The sequence below is a fragment of the Beta vulgaris genome, chromosome 2 (genome assembly GCF_026745355.1).
Source record: "Beta vulgaris subsp. vulgaris cultivar EL10 chromosome 2, EL10.2, whole genome shotgun sequence".
In the NCBI taxonomy this organism is placed as follows: Eukaryota; Viridiplantae; Streptophyta; class Magnoliopsida; order Caryophyllales; family Amaranthaceae; genus Beta; species Beta vulgaris.
The window spans coordinates 50,062,848-50,084,263 of NC_079203.1; the positions used below are offsets into that span (position 1 = coordinate 50,062,848).

Sequence of the window (21,416 nt, forward strand, 5' to 3'; positions counted from 1 at the left end):
ATTGAGCCATTTTTTTCGAGCGTTACGGATGAAGTTGAGATGGAAGGAGATGTTCCATGGGCCGCCCTCTTCCTCAAGGCACCACTTTACTGCATTCGTCGAATCCGATTCGATAATTATCTTTTGGGTCTTCGTCTTATCACATGCTAGGGAGATCTTGATGGCACGCATGATGGCGAAGACTTCGGCCGAATTTATCTCCATCTTTGGGATAGGACTTGAGAAGAGGGCCATGAAGAGACCCTTGTCATTCCTAAGCACTCCACCTACAGCTGCGTGGTCCAACTTTTCGTCAAAAGAAGCGTCTACATTCCACTTTATTGAATCGGAAGGTGGAGGGCACCATAGCTCCACATTGTTCGCAATGAGATCAGCTCCATTTAATTTAGGCTTGCTGGACCATTGAAGACATGCTGGGTTGCGGACGATGTCGGTGGGGGTGTATGGGAACTCATCGTTCCAACCCGAAATCCACCATCCTAATCTGAGTAAAACCAAATCTTTCAATTCTTTGATTGATGAGGATGACTCTGAGAAAACTCTATGATTCCTTTCTTTCCACAAAGACCATGATATGATGAAAAAAACCGCCGCCCATACCTTTTTGAAGAATGCTGCTTTTTTCGGCCATTGCCATTGATTAAAAGCTTCACGGAGAGATCGCGGGAAACACCAACTGATTTGCCACAAATTACACCACCATAACCATAGTTGAGATGAGAAGCTGCAATGAAGGAGTAAGTGATCACATGATTCTTCCTCTCGCAAGCATAGGGGACATATGTTACTTTCTCTCGGAATTATTCCCATAGATGCTAACTTGCTACGGGTGCTTATCTTCCCCAGTAATGCAAGCCACACGAAAATTTCGATTCTATGAGGCACAAGCCCCCTCCATATCCCTCTAATTGCATCATGATGCGATGCTGGCCTAATTTTGTCAAGCTCCATCGTGACTGATTTTGTGGAAAAAACCCCTGATCTATTGTAAGTCCAGATTACTCGATCCTGAGCCTGCTGCGATGGACATACCTGCTTCAGCAATTCTTCTAACCTCACCTTCTCAACCCAATCCCGAGGCCTTAATGCTCTTTTCCACGAGAACGCCCAAATCCAGCACATTCCTTCCCAAAATCCGAGCGCGGCTACTGAAGCGTTTGGATTGATTGAGATTGCAAACAATCTCGGAAATTCATTTTTTAATGAAGTTGCCACAAGCCATGGTTCATGCCAGAACCTTGTTTGGGATCCATCCCCAATACTTTTTCGGACTCCTTTGCTTATTATTTCTTTGACATCTGCTTGCTGCAATATAGCAGCGCATATTTTTTGCCATGGACCACCTGATTTTGGGATATCAAGTTCCAGTATCGACAGTGATGATGGGTATCTATATTTGTCGCTTATTACTTGTCGCCACAAGGGAGTTGGATCTTGCAGGAGGCGCCATAACCATTTGGATAACATTGCAATGTTCTTATGGAGTATATTGCCAATGCCAAGCCCGCCCATTGTTTTTGATAGCTGCACTGTTTCCCACGAGACGAGTGAGAGAGACTTTTTTTCCATGTTTCCAGACCATAGGAATTGTCTGGTAATTGAGTTGATCTTTTTTGCCACCCCAATTGGAATAGGAAAACATAAATTGAGAGTAGTTAATGGTCAAAATTCAACCTCGAATATCATGCGTGCCTCATATTGTGAAACGGAGGGAGTAGTAATTATAAAAAATTATATCTTAAAAGTATAATTTTACATTTTAGTCATATATAGATGAAATCAACGTGTTAATTGTAAGGAAATTTATTTAATTAATATTTGCTAAATGTTCAAAATCTCAACCCTAAACCATTATTCTGGTAACATTTGTATTGAATTGTACGGTGGCTTAATTTTATCAGCTTTAATTGTATTAATTTAAAAGAAACAAATACTCAATCAAGTTTAGAAATAAGTGTGTAGATACCCGATCTAATGGTACTGTTATGCACTCATTATCGATGAATTAGTTGGAACTTGGAAGAAAATCAAATAATGCTGGTTGTTGACTTATTTGCTTCCTAGTATCATCAAGCTTTTATATTAGTTGGAATAGTATGACTAGTCAGTAGTTACTAGTTATTTTGACGGGCAGTAGTTACTAGTTATTTACAAAGATATATTGTGAATCAATTTATTCATTTATTGTTAGTCATTTAGGTGGAACTATGTAAAAGCATCAACTATTCTTTCTGTTTCCTAAATATTCTCTCATTTTCACTTTCACACATGTATATATATAAACTTTATTTGAGCATTAACATTAATATCTCTAGTTATATATTTGTAAAAATTATAAAAAGTAGATATGTATAAAATACATATTTAGAGATTAAGACAAATCTAATAAGATCGCACATACTTATTTTCATGAAGTATAAATTACATATGATGGTTAAAGTAAAATTTGTGAAGTGAAAAATATCAAATTGGAAAGATATTTCATGTAGTACATACTTAGTCACTTGATAAGTCTATTATCTTAAATTCTCGAGGTTTTGGATTTGGACATGACAAATCTATACTAATATATTAAAAGGCGTGCATAAATCAGGAACGGTGTCACGTGGCATTTTTCCTAAGGAGTTTTAGTTCATGTAATCCATGTACCTAAGGAGTTTTAGTTCATGTAATCCATGTATACTAAAGTTTTAACCACTAGACCAAGTTGTATTTAGTGTTATCATATCAAAGTACAATATTAATAAATGAATTTTTTTTTTTATCCGGGACATAGCCCAAGACTAATAACTAGTGTGATACTTAAAAGTAGGGATCCTCTTATCCTCCCTTATTCTCAAGTACTATTTGACAAGCGCATGTCAGATTAATTAATATTGGAAGACCACTTCTGGACAAAACCTTCTAAAAATAAATACTCAAATAAAAGATAATTTTTTTGATACACCCAAAACATCTTTTCGGTCATTTAATTTTCAAAATGAACAAATAAAAAGCCCAAATGAACAAAAAACTTTTGGTACATCATGCTCACTTATGTACCATGGATAATTTGCAAAATAATCTATTATCTTGAAAGTTATCATCCCTATTAGGAGATTTTCGACCATCTGTTTACATAGATAGGCTTTCTTGATCACTATAGAACTAGGGCTGGCAAAAGTTGACCTAATCCGATAACCTAACGTAAAATTGACCTGACAATTTCGGGTTTGGGTTGAGATTTTCGACCTAAAATAAGAAATGGATCGACCCAACCCGACCCCGAACCCTTATGGAATAAAAATTAGGTTGCTTGTGAACCTTCAGGTACTGTCTTATTCAATGTTTGCTCAATCACTCTTTTACCCGCGAATGCAAATATAATGGGTTAGGTTCGGGTTGACATTTTGAACCTGAAAATAACTCAAATAACCTGATTTAGAAATCGGATTATTTTCAGGCTGGGTCAACTAGAAATTAACCCAGACTTTCATAACATATAGAACCTATCTTTTGTTATTCTTATTTGTATTGGGCCAAGCCCATTTAATTTCTTGGATCGCCTAAATTTCATTTCAGGTCATTAACCCATACTTTCATAACTTAGCGTTATAGTTGAATTTCATTTCAGGTCATTTTGGGTTGATTTCGGGTCAACTCGAAATCGGTAAGGTCGGGTTTGGGTTATGATTTTCGACCTGAAATTAGAATCGGATCGGTTTGGGTTAGGGGTAAGTGACCTAAAATATAAATCAGGTCAATCTGAAATTGACCCAACCCGACCGGATTGCCAACCCTACTATAGACTGTCAAGATGCTTCGAAATAGTTACACTTGACAAGAAAATAGTCAGCAAACCCATAAAAAAAAAAAAGGTTGAAGCACTAGAGGTATGGTGTTCAAGAAAACCCGCCCCGAAAATCCGATGACTATCATCAACTCAAAAAACTGGTATCAAATATTTTTTTTATTTTTTATCAGGTCGGGTAAAAATGCGTGAGCCGAGTTGGGTAATGAGCCGCATATATACAATAAACGGGTAACCGAGTATCTAACTTCTTGTTCCCCAATTCTTTTTTGTTACTACAGTCACCCAACTATAGTTTCACCTTCTAAGTTTATAGATTTCCACTTTTTAATAGCTTTTAGAGCTGCAAGCCTGCAACTCTTTAGCTCTCTTAATCTCTCCCCAAGCCTTTGAACTGTTCCCTTTAATTACACTGCCATTCACACTTGACTAACACAACATTGAGGAGCCGACCTCTCAGTGACCACCGTAATCTTATAACCTCTCTCTTCTTCAATTTTCAGCTTTGTTGTAATCTTTAGTTTTCATGAATGATTTGATTTTGTAACCAAATATGTATTACTTACCTTATATTTTCATTTTACTCATGTAGTACATCGCAAAGTGCCAAAATAAGATTGATTTTGTAATTTTTCATTTACGAGTTTGTTGAGTTGATGATCTGTTCAAAATGTTTGCAATTTCTTTTTTAGGTGAAAATGTTTAGAATTATAAATTTTTTATTTTGAGTGAATATGCATATTTTTTTGGTGAACAACCAAGGTATCCATCGCTGATAGCAGTGACTAATCCCCTCATCCCGGGTGCTCCAGATCCACTTAAAGGTAAAGGGCTGGCCAAGAATCTCTTTCCATTCCCAAAGGTTGAGAATCGAACCCCTGACCAATTGGTTAAGGGACAAAGTAAGCAACCACTATGTCAAGACCACTTGGTTAAGTGAATATGCATATGGGCAACGAGTTTATGTTTCTTTTGTATAAGTTGAATTAAGTTAGAGTGATAATATGGAAGCTGTCAAGTATATAAAAACGGGTATCCTATGACCCGACCCGGATAAAGCAGGTACCTAGTTTGTTTTTGCACATCGGGTCATGGGTCACTTTTTTAACTACCCGTAATTGAAGCAGTGGCGGATTTAGGATCTTTATATAGGGTGGGCTGAACTTATTGATTAATTTCTTTGAAAAAAAACAAAAACAAATGTCCTTAGAACCGAACTCGTCACTTGATGCCTAGTATACTCGCGCTCCAACCACCTGCTCCTACATACCTATTTGTATTACTATTTCAAATAGGTTACTTATAGATATTTTGGATCATGGGGTGGGCCGAGGCCCGGGTAGGCCACCTCCTAGATCCTCCCCTGAATTGAAGTACCCCATGTCCGGGTACCCGATTATAAACATCCTTAGTGGAGAGAATACACCAAGAGTAAGAAAAAAGTGAAAATGTATGGAAAAGAAGAGTAAAAGAAAGAGTAAAATGGTGGGGCGATGGTCAAATAATTAATATCCTCGTTAAAAGAAAACATCCTTATATAGCAAAAATTTTAAATTAAAAAAACTAAAGGAGTAATATTATTGGTTGCCTGGTTGGTAATAATGTATATGACTCTGACCCAATCTAACTTTTTTATTTATATTCGTTAAGATGATGGACATGAAATTTGAGATCGACTGTACAAAGACTGTTATACTAATATTCCCTTCATTTCAATTTTATTTAGTTGACTGAATAATATATCTCAAAGATTGTAAATAAATGTAAAACATTAATCAAAAGCATAAGTGTATCATAATGTTTTGTGTAATCTTTATATCTCATTCCCTCTGTAATAATTACTGCCATATTGTCATTAACCTTTATCTAGCTTGCATTGCATGCCAATACATCTTTTCTTTTCATCTAAGAAGCAATACCATAATCATCACTATAGGTTTAGCTATTGCATTTAGTAATTACTCCCTCGGTTTCTTTTTAATCTACCTACTTTTCTTTTTAGTCCATTTCTTTTTAATCCACACTTTTTTTTCTAATTTTTGGTAACATATCAATTCTACTTTCTCCATCCCCCTTTTCCACCGATGTCATTCACTTTTTAATATTATAACCCACTTTTCATTATATCTCTCCACCTTTTGAGTTTCCCTCTCATACTTTTGTACTTCCTCTTCGACTCTCCCTCAAAGTAAAATGAGTAAATTAAAAAGAAACGGAGAAAGTAATACTTAATAAAAACTACTATATGTACTCGGTAAGATGCACGTATAAAATTTCCATTTAGAAAAAATTGTTCGACATTGTGCTCTTGATCATAATAAAAATGATTTTATTCTTTGTGGTCAATGTTTTTTAAACAACAGGAAATTTTCAATACTAACAAAAATTTCGAAAAAGAATAGTATATATAAAAAAGGCACAATTTAAACATTGAATTTCAACTACAAGTAAAAGTAGCCTCTTATTTTATATATTATGGGGAAAATGATTACACATAATGAGTCCAAATTAAAGGACAAAGATAAGTGTGATTTAATTTGCCATCATTCTCCCGTAAAAAAATAAATAAATAAATTTGCCATCATTCTTCAGACAAAAATAAAGTTCGGTGTAAAGCAATACATGTTGCTTCGGCTCATATCATTATTATGTACTACTCCTATAGACCTATGGCTATAGTCACTCGGAATAGATAAGGAGTGACCAAAATGAGCTGTCCCATAATTTCAGGAAATTTGAAGACGAAAGCATATACATAAACATATTTACTCTATGTTTCAGGAATAACAATCTAGGCCGTAGGAATAGGATCACGTGAAAACCACTTCTTATGCTGAAAACTGAAAACCGCAATATAAAATGAGCAAAAAGTCTATGAAAATGAGTAAAAAGTTTTTAAAATAAGCAAAAATATAAAATGAGCAAAAAGTCGTAAAAAGAACAAAAGTTTCTTAAAATGAGTGAAAACATAAAAAGAGAACAAAAAAAATGAATAAAAGTTTGTTAAATGAGCAAAAACTTTGTAAACTGAGCGAAAATTTGCTAAATTGAGCAAAAAATCTACAAAATGAGCAAAAATCTCGGTTTTTAGTTTTCAGCTTATGGTTAGTTTTCAATGGATTTTACCTCTAACAATGTGTTCCAATTTTTTATCTTAAAGAGGACGTAATTACTTGTACTACTCTTGATATTTACCAGGATCATATATTCATATATATTTAAATTTTTTTGTATGTTCTTTTCTATTTTTCAGTTGACAGTTAGGGTCTTAGCAACCACTAATTTGCAGGTGTCTATTGACAAAAATATTGATAAGCAACGACTGAATTTTCTATTTAATGGACGTTTGCTAATATTACTATTTATCTCATTGATTTTTTGATGGAATTAAGGAGCACAAAGCTTTTACAATATAATGATTAGGAGGTTAATAATCAAAAAGTCCATAAGAAGTAAAGCAAATGAAAGCTTCCTTATCAAGCATCATCTTAGCAAGCTATATTAGATTATTAAGAATTTATACTTCCTCCGTTTCATAATACTCACTACACTCTTAATTGTGGGAAGTTTTACATTACTTGTTACACTTCTTTTTTAGACGATAAACTTTGTCATCTCTGTCTTCTCACATAGGTCCCTTTTCTTCTTACTCTCTACCTCTTTCTTCTCCAAAAATTGCCTCGAAATTCGTGAATTGAAAAGTGTAGCGAGTAATATAAAACGGAGGAAAGTATATTGTTGTATAATCATTCTGATTACTAGTAATAATCCTACGCACCAACCTACCCATACAAGAAACACAAAAAAGAGGCAGGGCCCCTGTAATAATAATTGATGAAATATGGATGGTACCAAAGCTAGTTTTACACACACAAAAAAAGGCAGGAGGACCTAGGACCAGACGAATATAAATGTACATTCACGGGCAAACAATGCAAATTAAAAGCAGTAAATGAATAGGTAAGTTCTCACGTTGTATAAATATATAGCTTCATTATATTATATATTTACATGTAAGATGTATCATCTTCGCACCTGTAAAACTACAACAATGATGCAAATGGAAGAAGAAGAAGAATGTGCATGTAATTACAACAACTACTATGTCCAAAGTCCATCCTCAATGTCTCATGCAAATAGTACTACTGAGTCAGAATTATGGCGCAGTACTAATAATCCTCAACAACAACATCACTCTCATCTTCCACTCCAAGAGTTAGAAGAAGATGAATCTTATTCTTACCCAACTAAACCACTTCTTAACCACCAAACCACCACCTTCACTAATCTGTCTCGTTGTTCGTCGTCGCGAGCTTCGACCACCTTCTTCCGCCACCAGAATGATAATGATAATGATAATGATAATGATAATGATAAGATGATGATGATGATGACATTACTACCTTCACCACCTGCTCATCATTCAAATATATTGCAGCTTAATTCAGGTGCCAAAATTGTCAATAATAGTAATATTATTGTACCAGCTGCTACAAAAACTGGTCTTAGAAAAGTGGGAAAAGTTGATGGTGGAGATTATGAAGAGAAATGGTGTAGTTATGATGGTGAAAATGATGAAGAAAATATATCATGTTGGCAATATTTCTCCTTCAGTACTTATAATTCTTATGTTTGGATTGCTTTGCAATTGTTGTGGAGATTTGTGCTCAGTCTTATGCTTGCTTTCCTGGTTTTCTACCTTGCCACCAAGCCGCCTCCTCCTCATCTTTCACTTAAGGTCCGTCTTTTACTACTACTTTTTCATCTTCGTTATTCTAATCATATACTCCCTCCGTCCCAAAATATAGTTCTCATTTCCATTTTGGGTGTCCCAAAATATAGTTCCCATTTCCTTAGTTAGTTCCACATTTTTCCATAATTTGTCTAGAAAAACCGTGTCCAATCATTTATTTGCTTCTTGAATTTTGTTTTTTCCTTTGTTTATTCAACCAAAATGTTACAATTAATGCTCTTTCACCAATTATTCTCCATTCTCTCTCCTAAAATCATCTTTTCCCATACAACATTTATTGAAATAAACAAAAAATCTTTACTATCCCTCTTAGATTCTACTTGCATAAATTACCGTGAAAAAAGGGAAATGGGAACTATATTTTGGGACGGAGGGAGTACTATACTTGTATTTTTTTTGGGGCCCCTTTCGAAAATTCATGGTAAGAAAAATTTCCTTTGAATTGCCCTCGCACAGAGTCATATATGATGTATTTATTTATTCTGTTTAGAAGTATAAGAAAATTAATTTGGACAGAAAATAGAGTACTTTAAACTATACTTTTAGTCCATAACACGAGTTTATAACATTTCAACTTCGAGTCTCTAAAGTCCGACCCACCAATTTTAGGTATTAAGGCCAATTGGCCAACCCACATTAGCAAAAATGTGAAGAAGGAAAGAAGTATATTCTCCAGTGTAAGTAGTGGATGGTCAAACTTGAGACCTTAAAGTAATTACGTACTATTTTGATTTTTAATACTTACAAGTTTTTCATTTTAAGAGGTTTTTTAATACTTGTAATGTTGATATTTTTGAAAATATATTTTAAAAAAAGATGAAGTAAATGATAAAGCCTTTACATTCACCACTAGACCAAGCTATAATTCATTGATACTATCAAATAAGTAAATAAGTAATGTAATTTTATATAAGTGCGGTTAGATAATTGATCCCTCTGTTTTCGAAAGTTCTTTCTGCTTTGACCAATTTCCTCTAACAAAAAGATTTTAAATAAGAATAATAAAAGGAAATGGAGGGATTATATGGTAGACATTTTTATGGGCCTCAATGTAGGTCGTTTCTAGTGAACCGGTGGACTTCAATATCGGGCCACAATTTAATAATGCTTTTAACCGCATAACAAAAATTTGGAGTTTCTTGATGGGCCTCAATAGGTACTAGTACTACTCATCTTTCGGAGTGGACAATGGGCCTCAATAGCTACTACAATTTGATTCAGTAGTACAGTACTAGTACTCAGCATTTACAAAGTTTGACCATTTGAATTTGTCTATTTGTTTATTTGCCAAAAAAAAAAAAGAATTTGTCTATTTGTTTTTGTTATCGATTTATTATGTTAAAAGTACATTTTTCTAATTTATGTAAGACATATATATATTTTGTAAAAGGATGATAATTAATAGATAAAAACAAAACTGACTAGGTTTTATTTTTCATAGAATGCAAAAATAATTTTTGTTCGTATAGGAGGTCTGACAACTTCCTAATTGAGCTTGCAATTTGGGTCCAAAAATTGCAAATTAAACGAGTCAGTTGAACCGATATTTTTATTTGTGGAGTTATTAAATTCACACTTGAGGTTCATCTGAATCTATAGTCAATTAGCTTATTCTGATAAATTATCAATATTAGTCAAATTGATATTTGGATTGATTTGATTTAGGTTACAGCGTTTTAAATAGAATTTTGATTCCAGTCAGACAATGTAATTGAATAATTGATGTGAGTTCGAAGTTGATGATAAAATTTAACTTTTCGGCTCCAAAAAATGTTAAAAAAATCCACAAGATCAGGCTTGTAAACGTGATGTTTTAGCAATCAACTTAAGATTTTGGTTGCATGCATGCAGATTACAAGGGTGAACCAATTTGAGCTAGCTGAGGGGTTGGATTTAACAGGTGTAGCAACAAACTTCTTGAGTTGCAACATTTCTTTGGCGCTTACTATTGACAACAGATCTAAAGTTTTTGGCCTCTATAGTCCGTGCCCGCTTGTTGATATCTACTTTGGTCGTGTACCTTTGGTCTTATCTAAAGTAAGTCTACTTAATACTCTTTTTAAACGTAATCCTAATTAGTCATTATGATTTATATTGTTTGAACTAATCCGTCGAATTTACGTAAATGAAAAAACAAACTTTTAGTAAATAAGATAATAACAAATATAGTACTTCCTCCGTCATCTAATATAGTTCTTGTTTTTTTATTTATACCTTACACTGTCTTTAAGATAAACATTTGACCTTCAATATCTTTAATTCCCTATTAATAAAAGAATATAAAAAGTTAATATTAATAACCACATATTGAGACAAATCTAACAAGATTTCACATTAATATGTTTTTATATATATACAAATAAGAATATTTGATCAAAGATCTTAACGTTGGATCTCAAAAAAGATAAACAAGCACTATATTATAGGACGGATGAAGTACTACAGTAAATCACACTCATACAAATACACATATAGTCAGGGCCGTCTTGAAAATTTTGGGGCCCCGGTTCTAACATGAAAAATGGGCCCCTAAATTTATAAAAAATAAAGATGGAAGGTTAGAGTTCTAAAGATAGAAAGTTGAAAATCTAAAGATAAAAATTGACAAATTTATTAAGGGTGGGAAACAAGGGTGATTTCTTCAAATATGAAGTACAAGTTTCAAAATAATATATTTTGGGACCTTTATAATTTTGGGGGCCCTGTGCTATTCGGCTCCTTGCACACCCTTATCTACCCCTCCGCGTATAGTATATAACATTCCCCTCAAATATGGGTTGATAGACACATAGTCAAAGTTTTCATCATTAAACCAAATCCCAAACACAACGATTAATTAATTATCAATGGGTCGGCTGTTCACCTACACTCCTGCTTAATTTGGAAGGCGTACAAATATATGATTGGCTATATTGAAAGTGGCGGAGATAATACTAATCTAAATGTTCCTCTAACTCCACCAAGCTAATAATAATATTCAACCTCAAATAGTATACTTTATTAAGAATAGGAGTTAGCTCAAGTGGATAGAGCGCTCCCTCTTGGCCCTTGAGGTAAGGGGTTCGATCCTTACTCTTAGCATTATGTTGGGGTATTTTCTTAGCATGCTATGCATGTCTTACCAGTTTCCTATAGGCTAGTAACCTTGTAGAGGTTAGCCCTTGAGCTGACTTAATTTCTTAATTAAAAAAAAATAATAGTATATTTTATTAGCAAATCAAGAGTATTTCTTCATCTTGAAACGATATCTTGAGAAAGATTATTATTTTAGTTAATTTTAATGGAAATAGATTTTGAAATATGAGAACTTGAGGCCAATAATGGTAATTTTGACGTATTAAAGTCATTTAAGGTTGTATTTGGATTTTTATTATTTTCGAGTCTAATAGTTTATAGTTCTATTTTCTTATATTGGATAAGTGCAATATTACACTGTCACTTAATATAAAAAAATCATGGATCCACCACTCCTGTGTACGTTTAAAGGATTACAAATAAATAATTGGTTGTATTTATTTATGGTTACAGGGAACAAGCCGTAAGTAGGAATTAATGACCATGCTCTAAAGTCTAAATTGATCCTCAATTGTTTTGGTACTAGCTATCAGCTATACATAATTTTTATTATACACCTAACTGTATTGTAAGTATGACATTCAAGATTATTTACTTATTTTATTGCTCATTTGAAATCCAAATAAGCAAATTATACTATAAATAAAAGGAGGAACTTCAAATTAGCAAATGAGTAAAAAAATAATATTGAATATACTATACACATGATATATCGAGATGGATGATAATGTGATCTAGCTATGCAACATTACCTTTTTTTTTTTTTAGGGATTCCGTATAGCTATGCAACATTTACCTTGTATGCTTGTTCGTTGTTCCCCCAAATTGCTAATTCCAACCGTTCAAATCTGTCACTTCAAGTCTTCAACGACAATAAGTGCCTAAATATCTGGATTGCATTACTATTACATGCCAAGCTGATTTGATAAAATTGATTTGAGGCACTATTATAGATATTATATTCCCTCTCATTTTTAATGATCAAGGTCTTCATTATCACTAAAAGAATTTTCTTTTTCTTTGGTCAAATCAGAGTTATAGGATCAACATGATTCAATTTTCAATATAAATAACTATCTATTTATTGTAGATGGGTTAGTTAAATCAGAGTTATGAAAAGACATTAAGGATCAATTTTCTCTAGCTTATTTTCAGTTTAGTTCAGTTCAGCTCTGGAAAATATTTTTACTCTCACATATCACTATTCAATTCAGTTCAGTTCAACTGTTTTATACCGAATAGAACAAGCCCTAATGATACTTTTCTAATATTTCATGTCCTTTTTAGCTGATATATTTCTTTAGGCACAATTGTCATTGCAATATTTTAAAAGTTTAAAAGTACAAATAATAACAAAAAACAACAAAGTTTGAATTTTGTTTGAGAAAATACATTAACATAAATCTACAAAATCCAACAAGCATAACCATAATTTTTTTTAATACAAACCACAAAAGATAGTCAAGATAGATAATGTATATGAATAGTACCAAAATCAAAATGTGTCAAATAAAAAAATGGAAAAAATAGCATATTGTCTACTTCGAATTATCATCTATTTTAGCTATAAGAAAATGCTTTAAAATATAAGATATATTACAAATACCAACACAATCGTGCAAGAACTTTCCTTCGAATGCACAAAGATACTCGAAGATCGAGTATAGCTTAGCAGTGGTCTTACATAGAGGTGGGCATGGGTCGGGCCCACACGCGGCCCGACCCGACACAATTTGGGGGCGGCTCGTTGTCCGCTACGCGGGCTGCGGGCCTGTCACGATCAAGAAATTTTATTTCCAGCCCGCACCGGCACGAGCCCGCCTAGATGGCTCGTGGGCCAAACGCTCATTTCCTTTGTTTTTTAGCCTAAAACTGTCAAAAATCCAAAAAAAACAACATAAAATACAGGTCAGACCCGCAGAAGGCACGACCCCGACCCACGTGGACAAAATCTGGAAATTGCTAGGCCCGACACCGCCCGCCACTCACGGCCTCGAGCCTGGCCTGGCCTGGCCCGCCATTTTTCCAAGCCCGCGGGCCGAGCCCATGAACAAGCACGGCCCAACCCATGCCCAAGTCTAGTCTTACATCTTATTCATGTACCAAAGGAGGAAAAAAAAAAGACAATAGTACGAATCATACCAGAAGATCATACATTATTTATTATCAATATAATATTTAATGTCCTTTCTTAATTCTATGCAAATTTAATGAAAATTATTCTTAATATACTTAAAAGTAATTATCATAAAAGACAAATATTTGAAGTACAATTATGCTTCACTTGGTACTTTATTTTTAGACGCAACATTTATCTTTTTGATGAATGTATATAAATAATCAAATGTTGCGAGTTTTACGCAATATTCCAGCCTTTTATTTGTAACTTCCAATTCAATTTAATTCAGTTTAAGGTCAAGCTTAGTACTTTATAGAGAGAACATATGATCAGGAATGTATTAGAAGTATGATATAATGATAGTATTATGATGATAATAACAAAAAAAATGGATGAATACACATACAGGGGCCAGAAATGCATGTGAGGAGCCAAGAATGGAGGGAAATAGAGATATTTGGTGGAACAAAGAAGAAAGCAATGTACGGAGCAGGAAGAAATATGGAAGACATGCTTAATTCAGATCAAGGATTACCTTTACTTATCACACTCACTTCCACCTCTTATTTTCAAGTGATTCCAAATTTCATCCACTCTCAATTCCATCATCGTGCTCACTGTTTATTGCTTCTTCATAATTTCTATGACAAAAAGCATCGCACTCAGGCTTACAATAGCACCTGCCTTTTCACTTAGCTACTATTCTTGCTTGTTCTCTATTTTTATTTGATCATCCAAAAGAGATAAAGTTATTTCTTATGAAAATATATATTTGTATGTCCACTTTAAAAATATGTGACTAAAAACTAAATGGGGAGAGTATTTAATTTTCTTAAACTAGATTGTATCCATTCATTTGGCAATTTATATTTTAAACAATTATGTAGTTGTTTTGAGAGTCTAAATTATACATGTTAGTTGGTTTTTTTTGGTGTAATATACATGTTAGTTGGTGAAGATATAGATTTAGATTTATGTGATTAATAGTCAAAATTGCACATTAGTAAATGTGCAAGTCAAGGATAGGAGTTAGCTCAAGTGGGTAGAGCGCTCCTCCTTGGTCCCTGAGGTCAGGGGTTCGATCCTTACCCCCAGTATTATGCTGGGGTATTTCTTTAGCATGCTATGCATGCCTTACCAGCCAATGTGTGTGACTTACATGTTTAGTAGTGAGAAGGAATTGAGGTTCGTTCAAGTGGTGAGTTTTTCCATCTTTCTTAATAAAGTCTAAGGTTCAATTCTTATAACAAATATTTGCTTGGAATTTAAGGGGAGAGGGAGTTTGGGAGTGTTTGACTTGTAATAATAGGAGAATATTTATAGTACACATGGTTGTACCATGCTCATGGTACACCCCAAGACTATTTTCTCCAAATGAGCAAAATGAACAAATTAACAAATGAGCAAACATTTCTACTCATTTAAGAAAATGAGAAAAACACTTTTATTACAAAATGAGCAAATAAGTAAATGAGCAAAATGCGCATATGAGCAAATTTGGTGTCAAATGAGCACCTGAAGTTCTAATTTATTACAAAAATACCCTTGAATGTACCATGCTCATGGTACACCCAGGTGTACCATAAGTGAACTCGTAATAATAGGCCTCTAGGTGACAAGCAACCTAGATGATTTCTTCTTACCTTTATTTTTTTTTAAAAAAATTATATAGTGAAAGCCTCTAACGAGTCTCAAAATCTCCCTCATTTATTATTAATTGACCCAATGTATAATACTTACTCCCTCCGTCTTTTTTTATTTGCTACAAGCACTTTTTCACAAAGACCAAGGAGGGAGTGGGGATCATTGACATAAATGGAATTAACAAAAAAGCAAATAGGCAAATTGTGGGACCTATGTATTATATATGGAAACATTTACAAAATCAAGAAGGGAGTGATGGCAAATTTGTAAATAAAGTGTGGGACCTATGTACTATATATGGAAATATTTGCAAATGTAGCAAATAAATTGAAACACCCCTAAATGGCAAAATGTAGCAAATAAAAAAAGACGGAGGGAGTATTAATTTATCAATAGTATTACCGGACAAAGACACTTTATTACAATGAGACAATTGAAAATCGCTACAAATTTTAGATTTGGATGACCGAATTCACAATATCCATCAATCCATTGATTTACAAAAATTATATGGTTGTTTTGAGAGTCTAAATTATACATGTTGGTGAAGATGTGTAAATGACTAAATGTAGATGATTTCTTCCCGTAAATTAATGGATGATGGATATGTGAATTCGATCATCCAACTTTAAGTTTTGTAGCGCTTTTCAATGGTCTCATTGTAATTGTCTTTTTTGGGTAATACTATTAATGGATTTATAAAAATTATACATAGGGTCAACCACTAATTAATGAGGAGGGAGATTTTGAGACTCATATATAGGAGGCTTTCATTATTGAACATGCAAGTCACAAAATTAAATAGTACTCTCTCCGTCCCAAAATATAGTTCCCATTTGCCTTTTTTCACGGTAATTTATGCAAGTAGAAAGTAAGAAGAATAATAAAGATTTTTTGTTTATTTAAATAAATGTTGTATGGGAAAAGATGATTTTAGGAGAGAGAATGGAGAATGATTGGTGGGAGATCATTAATTGTAACATTTTAGTTGAATAAACAAAGGAAAAAACAAAATTCAAGAAGCAAATAAATGATGGGACACGGTTTTTCTAGGTAAATTACGGAAAAATGTGAAACTAAATATGGAAATGGGAACTATATTTTGGGACACCCAAAATGGAAATGTGAACTATATTTTGGGACGGAGGGAGTAGATAGATATTCCCTGGAAAATGTTTGAGTAACCCTTAGGGTTGCCAACCCTCTTAGACACATTAGAATAAAATATTAATATGTATGTAATAAATGAGGAGAGAAGATATATAAAAATAATGTTTTAATGTATTCTTAACCAATGAAAATTCAATAATAAGAGGGTTGGCAACCCTTAGGGTCACTCAATCAATGTCCATATTCCCTTAGTTCTTAAATGAATATTCTGTTTTGACTTTCATAAATCACAACTTTTACTATTAATAAGTCTAATATTTATTATCAAAAAATTATAAAATTAATATTTTAAAAATATTTGTCGAAACAAATTCAGCAGCATCTTGTATACTAAAATTAGAGTATATGATCTAAGTAGAATCCTTTGTGAATAGTGCAAAAAATAAAATGGAACATCTATTTAAAAACAAATAGAGTATATATAGGTGGATAGCGGTTTTCTGATAACATATTTCAATAATTTCATTGTACAAAAAGGCTTATTTCTTTGTAAAATAATTAAAGGACTAATGGATATTTTACAATGGGTCATAAATAATACATGAGAAATGAGATCTAGGGACTCGTATGAGGCTCTAATTATCATCGAACATGTAAGTTGCAAAGTTAGATAAATACTGTCATTCTAGTATGAAAACTAGACCAACTACAAGAGGGGGGGGGGGGTGAATTGTAGTTGAGGAGAATTTTTCGAATAAAAATGCGAAATTAAAAGAAATTCAAAATAAAGAGAGATAACAAAAAAAGTTTAACCTACAAGGAAAACTTAACCTACTTTTGCAAAAACTCTCGTTGCAATGGTCTCCATCTGGGCCAACTAAAGTGGAATTTCGACGCTTCCTTCAACCCAATAACTCAATGCTCAGCCATTGGGGGTACTTCGAAATGGTAAAGGCGAATTCTTATGCCTCTTCTCCACCGCAGTCCCCTTGTGGAAATTAATCCAGTCGAAGTTCTAGCAATTCATAGAACCATTCAAATCTCACTCAACTCCGACACATTTAGAGCGCATCCCATGGTGCTTGAGTCTGACTCCACCAATGCGGTCCGATGGTGTGGCAAGGCTATTGAAGGACCGTGGAATTTGAGATTCATCCTTAACTTCATCAATGTAGCCCCATCTAAGGGCCTCAATATCTCCATCATTCATAGAGGTAGAAGCTCGAATGTTGTAGCTGATGCTCTCGTCAAACAAGGGCTACACCGAACATCCGAATTTGTGGCCTGGCTTTAGCCTCCAGTCATGCTACCGATCTCAGTCCTTTGTTGCTTCTATAGTCTAATTCAATTTAGTGATCCTCTTGTAGAAAATGGTTTAGTCTGCATCATTTCATGTGTGCAATGTTGTATATATTGGTTAACTATTGGACACTTTAAAGTCGGAATGAAACAAAAAACTTATATAAAAAAAAAACCTACAAGGAAATTAAAAGTTCCTATACCCAATAGGAAGAAAAATCTTGACCTCAATGGATTTTGACTCAACACTTCACTTATTAAAATAGCCCAAAAGACACTCTTTATAACCTATTTCTAGACCCTTCTCTGTTACACTAGCAACTTGTTTTCAGTCACTCAGTTCCCCCTGAACTAATGACACTCACTTGACTTCACTCGAAGTCTTCTCTTTCTCTCATTTGATTATAAGGATATCCTGGAATTTTTCACTCACCCAAACACTAAGAATATTACAATGATATTTATTGTAGGAGAAAAAGAAAATTACAGAAAACTTTCTAAGTAAAATATTCAAATGTGATGCTTGAAAGTTGTATATTTTTCAAATAAGTATCTTCGCTTAAATAGATGCAGTAACTTCTCGTTCTTCACTCCATGTTCTCCATGTTGTGTATTTGCTGATAATTAGGGATCATGATCCATTATACGCTGCACAAACTCCACGAATCTTGCAAGGTTATTAACCTCCTCCACTAGCCGTGGTGCGCCAATCATCTATCAGCTAGTAAGTGGGTAGAGAAAATCTCGCCCCACTTCTCTTCTTCGTAGGCACGGATATTCAACCTGATGTTCTCAACAAAACAACAACAATATCTCAACTAACTTAAGAATCTTTTTATTCAAAAGATTCAAAGTTATGAACTTTATTAAACATACCATACAATAAAATCGAGTGTTTATATAATATCTTTATTAGATTAAAACTCATTAATCTTTCTCCACAAGATAAAACTATATTAGGCACGGATAAAATTGTTTTGTTTATATAAATTAACAAAACAAATTTTTTTTTGGAATTTTATATTTTTTCAAAATAAAACTATACAAATAACTGAGTATTTGACATCATCAAAGCATGAAATACAACAAATACATATGCAAGTAGTAGTACTTTATAATTTGCTAATGGTTCTCAATAGTTTCATTGTAACGGAATTCCTTTAAAGTATAATGATAATGGATTAATGAATATTGTAGAGTAGGTCATCAATATGATAGAAAACTAAAATCCTAACATTTTTCAATAGTTCATTTATTAGTGTGCCATCTTTCTTTGTATAACGTATTAATGAATATTATACAATAGGTCACCTAATATAAAGAGGAGTAAGATTTTGAGACATGTAAAAAGGTCTCCCCATGGACCATGTAAGACATAAGGTTAGATAACGTTTTTCAATAGTTTCATTGTCATAGGTGTCTTGTTTCTTTGTAAAATATTAATGGATTAATTGATGTTGTACAATGGGTCATACAATAATAAATTAGTGAGAATATGGAATTCAGAGAGATTCACATTCCCTATTGTAAGTCACAAATTATAGTTACTTCATATTCTTAGCATGATATATTTCTTCTGATCAAGTTGGGTTTGTCTTAAGTTTTAGGGAGGCTTGAAAGATAAGCCTATTTGGCCAAGTTGTATTTTTTGGTTTTGTCAAGTTTCAACATTTATTATTTGCAAAAAAAGTAAACTGTGTGTATTTGGCTGCGCCATTTGTGACACCAGCGTTCATACTTCCGAAACAGGCCTTACGAATTACGATGCAGTTCCTTTCAGATGTGACTTTCTCAGGTGACTTGTATATTGTTGATTTGTTGGCTTGTTTATCAACTACTCCCTCCGTCTTTTTTTATTTGCTACATTTTGCCATTTAGAGGTGTTTCAATTTATTTGCTACATTTGCAAATATTTCCATATATAGTACATAGGTCCCACACTTTATTTACAAATTTGCCATCACTCCCTTCTTGATTTTGTAAATGTTTCCATATATAATACATAGGTCCCACAATTTACCTATTTGCTTTTTTGTTAATTCCATTTATGTCAATGGTCCCCACTCCCTCCTTGGTCTTTGTGAAAAAGTGCTTGTAGCAAATAAAAAAAGACGGAGGGAGTAGCTTTCTTTACATGCGACACGTGTATGGATTATTTTGACCATTATTATTAAACTAGTTTTTGGACCCGTGCATAATGCACGGGAATCCTTTAATTTATTAAGTAGTTTTTTCTGTTCCAAATCTATTAAATGTATAATTATTAGAATACATGCATATAAAGTTGAAAGAATATAAAATGTATAATTGAGGTATTAGCTGCTGAATTAAAATTTTATGATTTTGTATTCAAAATAATTATAAACTGGCTTACAACTCATGCGTTGCACCATTATGATTTATGTTACCCATGCTATATCCTTGTTAATTATATTGTACAATATAAATCATCTAGAATATATTATCCTAATGTTGTTTATCATTTTCTTTAATTTACCAACGATGTAATATTAGAAAAAAATTTAGTGCTCACAAATGTAATATAACTGTGCTATATCCTTATTGTATCGTACAATATATAATGTATGAATAAAATTTTACTAAAGATTTAGGGAAATATTTTAGTATATAGTTTTATGAAATAAAAACATGTACCTTGCTTAGGGTAAGTTAATAATAATTTGAAATTGGCTTACAACCCGTGAGTTAAATTATGACATATCACTTATTTGTAATAATTAGTATTGATTAGGGTGAAAATGGCTTACAACCCGTGAGTTGCACGATTATGACTAATGACTTATGACTTATAACCCGGAGTTGCATTCTAAAATTTGAAATCCATAACTCATGATCACATCGATTATGGTGATTGAAATATTTTTGTCATTTAAAGTTGTTGGACCCGTTCAAAATGCACGAGATTTTTTTTTAATAATTTTAAGATTTTAAGACATTTCTTTTGAAAACGTAGTGTGATATTAGCTCACGATTCAAAGTTTTTATAGTCATATCATGTAATAAAAAATGTTCAAAACTGATTTATGACTCGTGCGTTCAGTGACTAATTTAGTTAATATTATGGTAGGACGTATTACAAACCATCATTTTAGAATAAAACATATTGACTGAAAAATTTGCCGCTCTGCCTGTAGCTTCACTCGGAAGCTCTGATAAAAACACAATTTGCACTACTATTACACTCAATCATACAACTACTTTCGCTCCCGCTTTATGCAGTTCCACTCACCCCCAATTTCTTGTTGTCTTACACCATCACTATACCGCACCTGGCAACCCACTTTTCACCACCCACCGAACCACCATGCCACGGGGAACTTTGACAGGCGTTATCTATTCAAAAAAAAAATTGGCAGATTTTACAATTTAAGGGAATAATTACACATAAATGAGAATCTTCAATGACCTGTCACAAAAGTCTAATTATATTATTTTCGTTATATATACTTGTTTTATAGTCTTGTATCATTGTATGTTACGTTGAAAATTAATGTAAATTAATCTTTAATACCCTCTTTGTTCTAGAGTAATCCAAATACATTTTATTCTCTTTTGTCTCAGAATACTATTTAGACTTTCATGGTTGGAATGATCCTTCTACTTAA

General features: G+C 33.2%; 1 protein-coding gene across 1 annotated transcript; it reads left to right on the plus strand.

Annotated features, from left to right (window-relative positions):
* The first annotated feature begins 7,720 nt into the window (after window positions 1-7,720).
* On the plus strand, window positions 7,721-14,662 carry LOC104907942 (uncharacterized). The gene is made up of 3 exons (XM_010696972.4): window positions 7,721-8,528; window positions 10,395-10,580; window positions 14,146-14,662. The coding sequence occupies exons 1-3, from the start codon at window positions 7,809-7,811 to the stop codon at window positions 14,431-14,433; spliced, it is 1,194 nt and encodes a 397-aa protein (XP_010695274.1). The 5' UTR covers window positions 7,721-7,808; the 3' UTR covers window positions 14,434-14,662.
* Window positions 14,663-21,416: the final 6,754 nt, after the last annotated feature.

What these genes read in the sequence shown, in the direction of transcription:
- LOC104907942 (XM_010696972.4), top strand. Translation starts at nt 7,809, where the DNA reads ATGTATCATCTTCGCACCTGTAAAACTACAACAATGATGCAAATGGAA. An exon ending in CTCCTCATCTTTCACTTAAG is followed by an intron (nt 8,529 to 10,394) that starts GTCCGTCTTTTA and finishes GCATGCATGCAG; the next exon opens with ATTACAAGGGTGAACCAATT. An exon ending in TACCTTTGGTCTTATCTAAA is followed by an intron (nt 10,581 to 14,145) that starts GTAAGTCTACTT and finishes ATACACATACAG; the next exon opens with GGGCCAGAAATGCATGTGAG.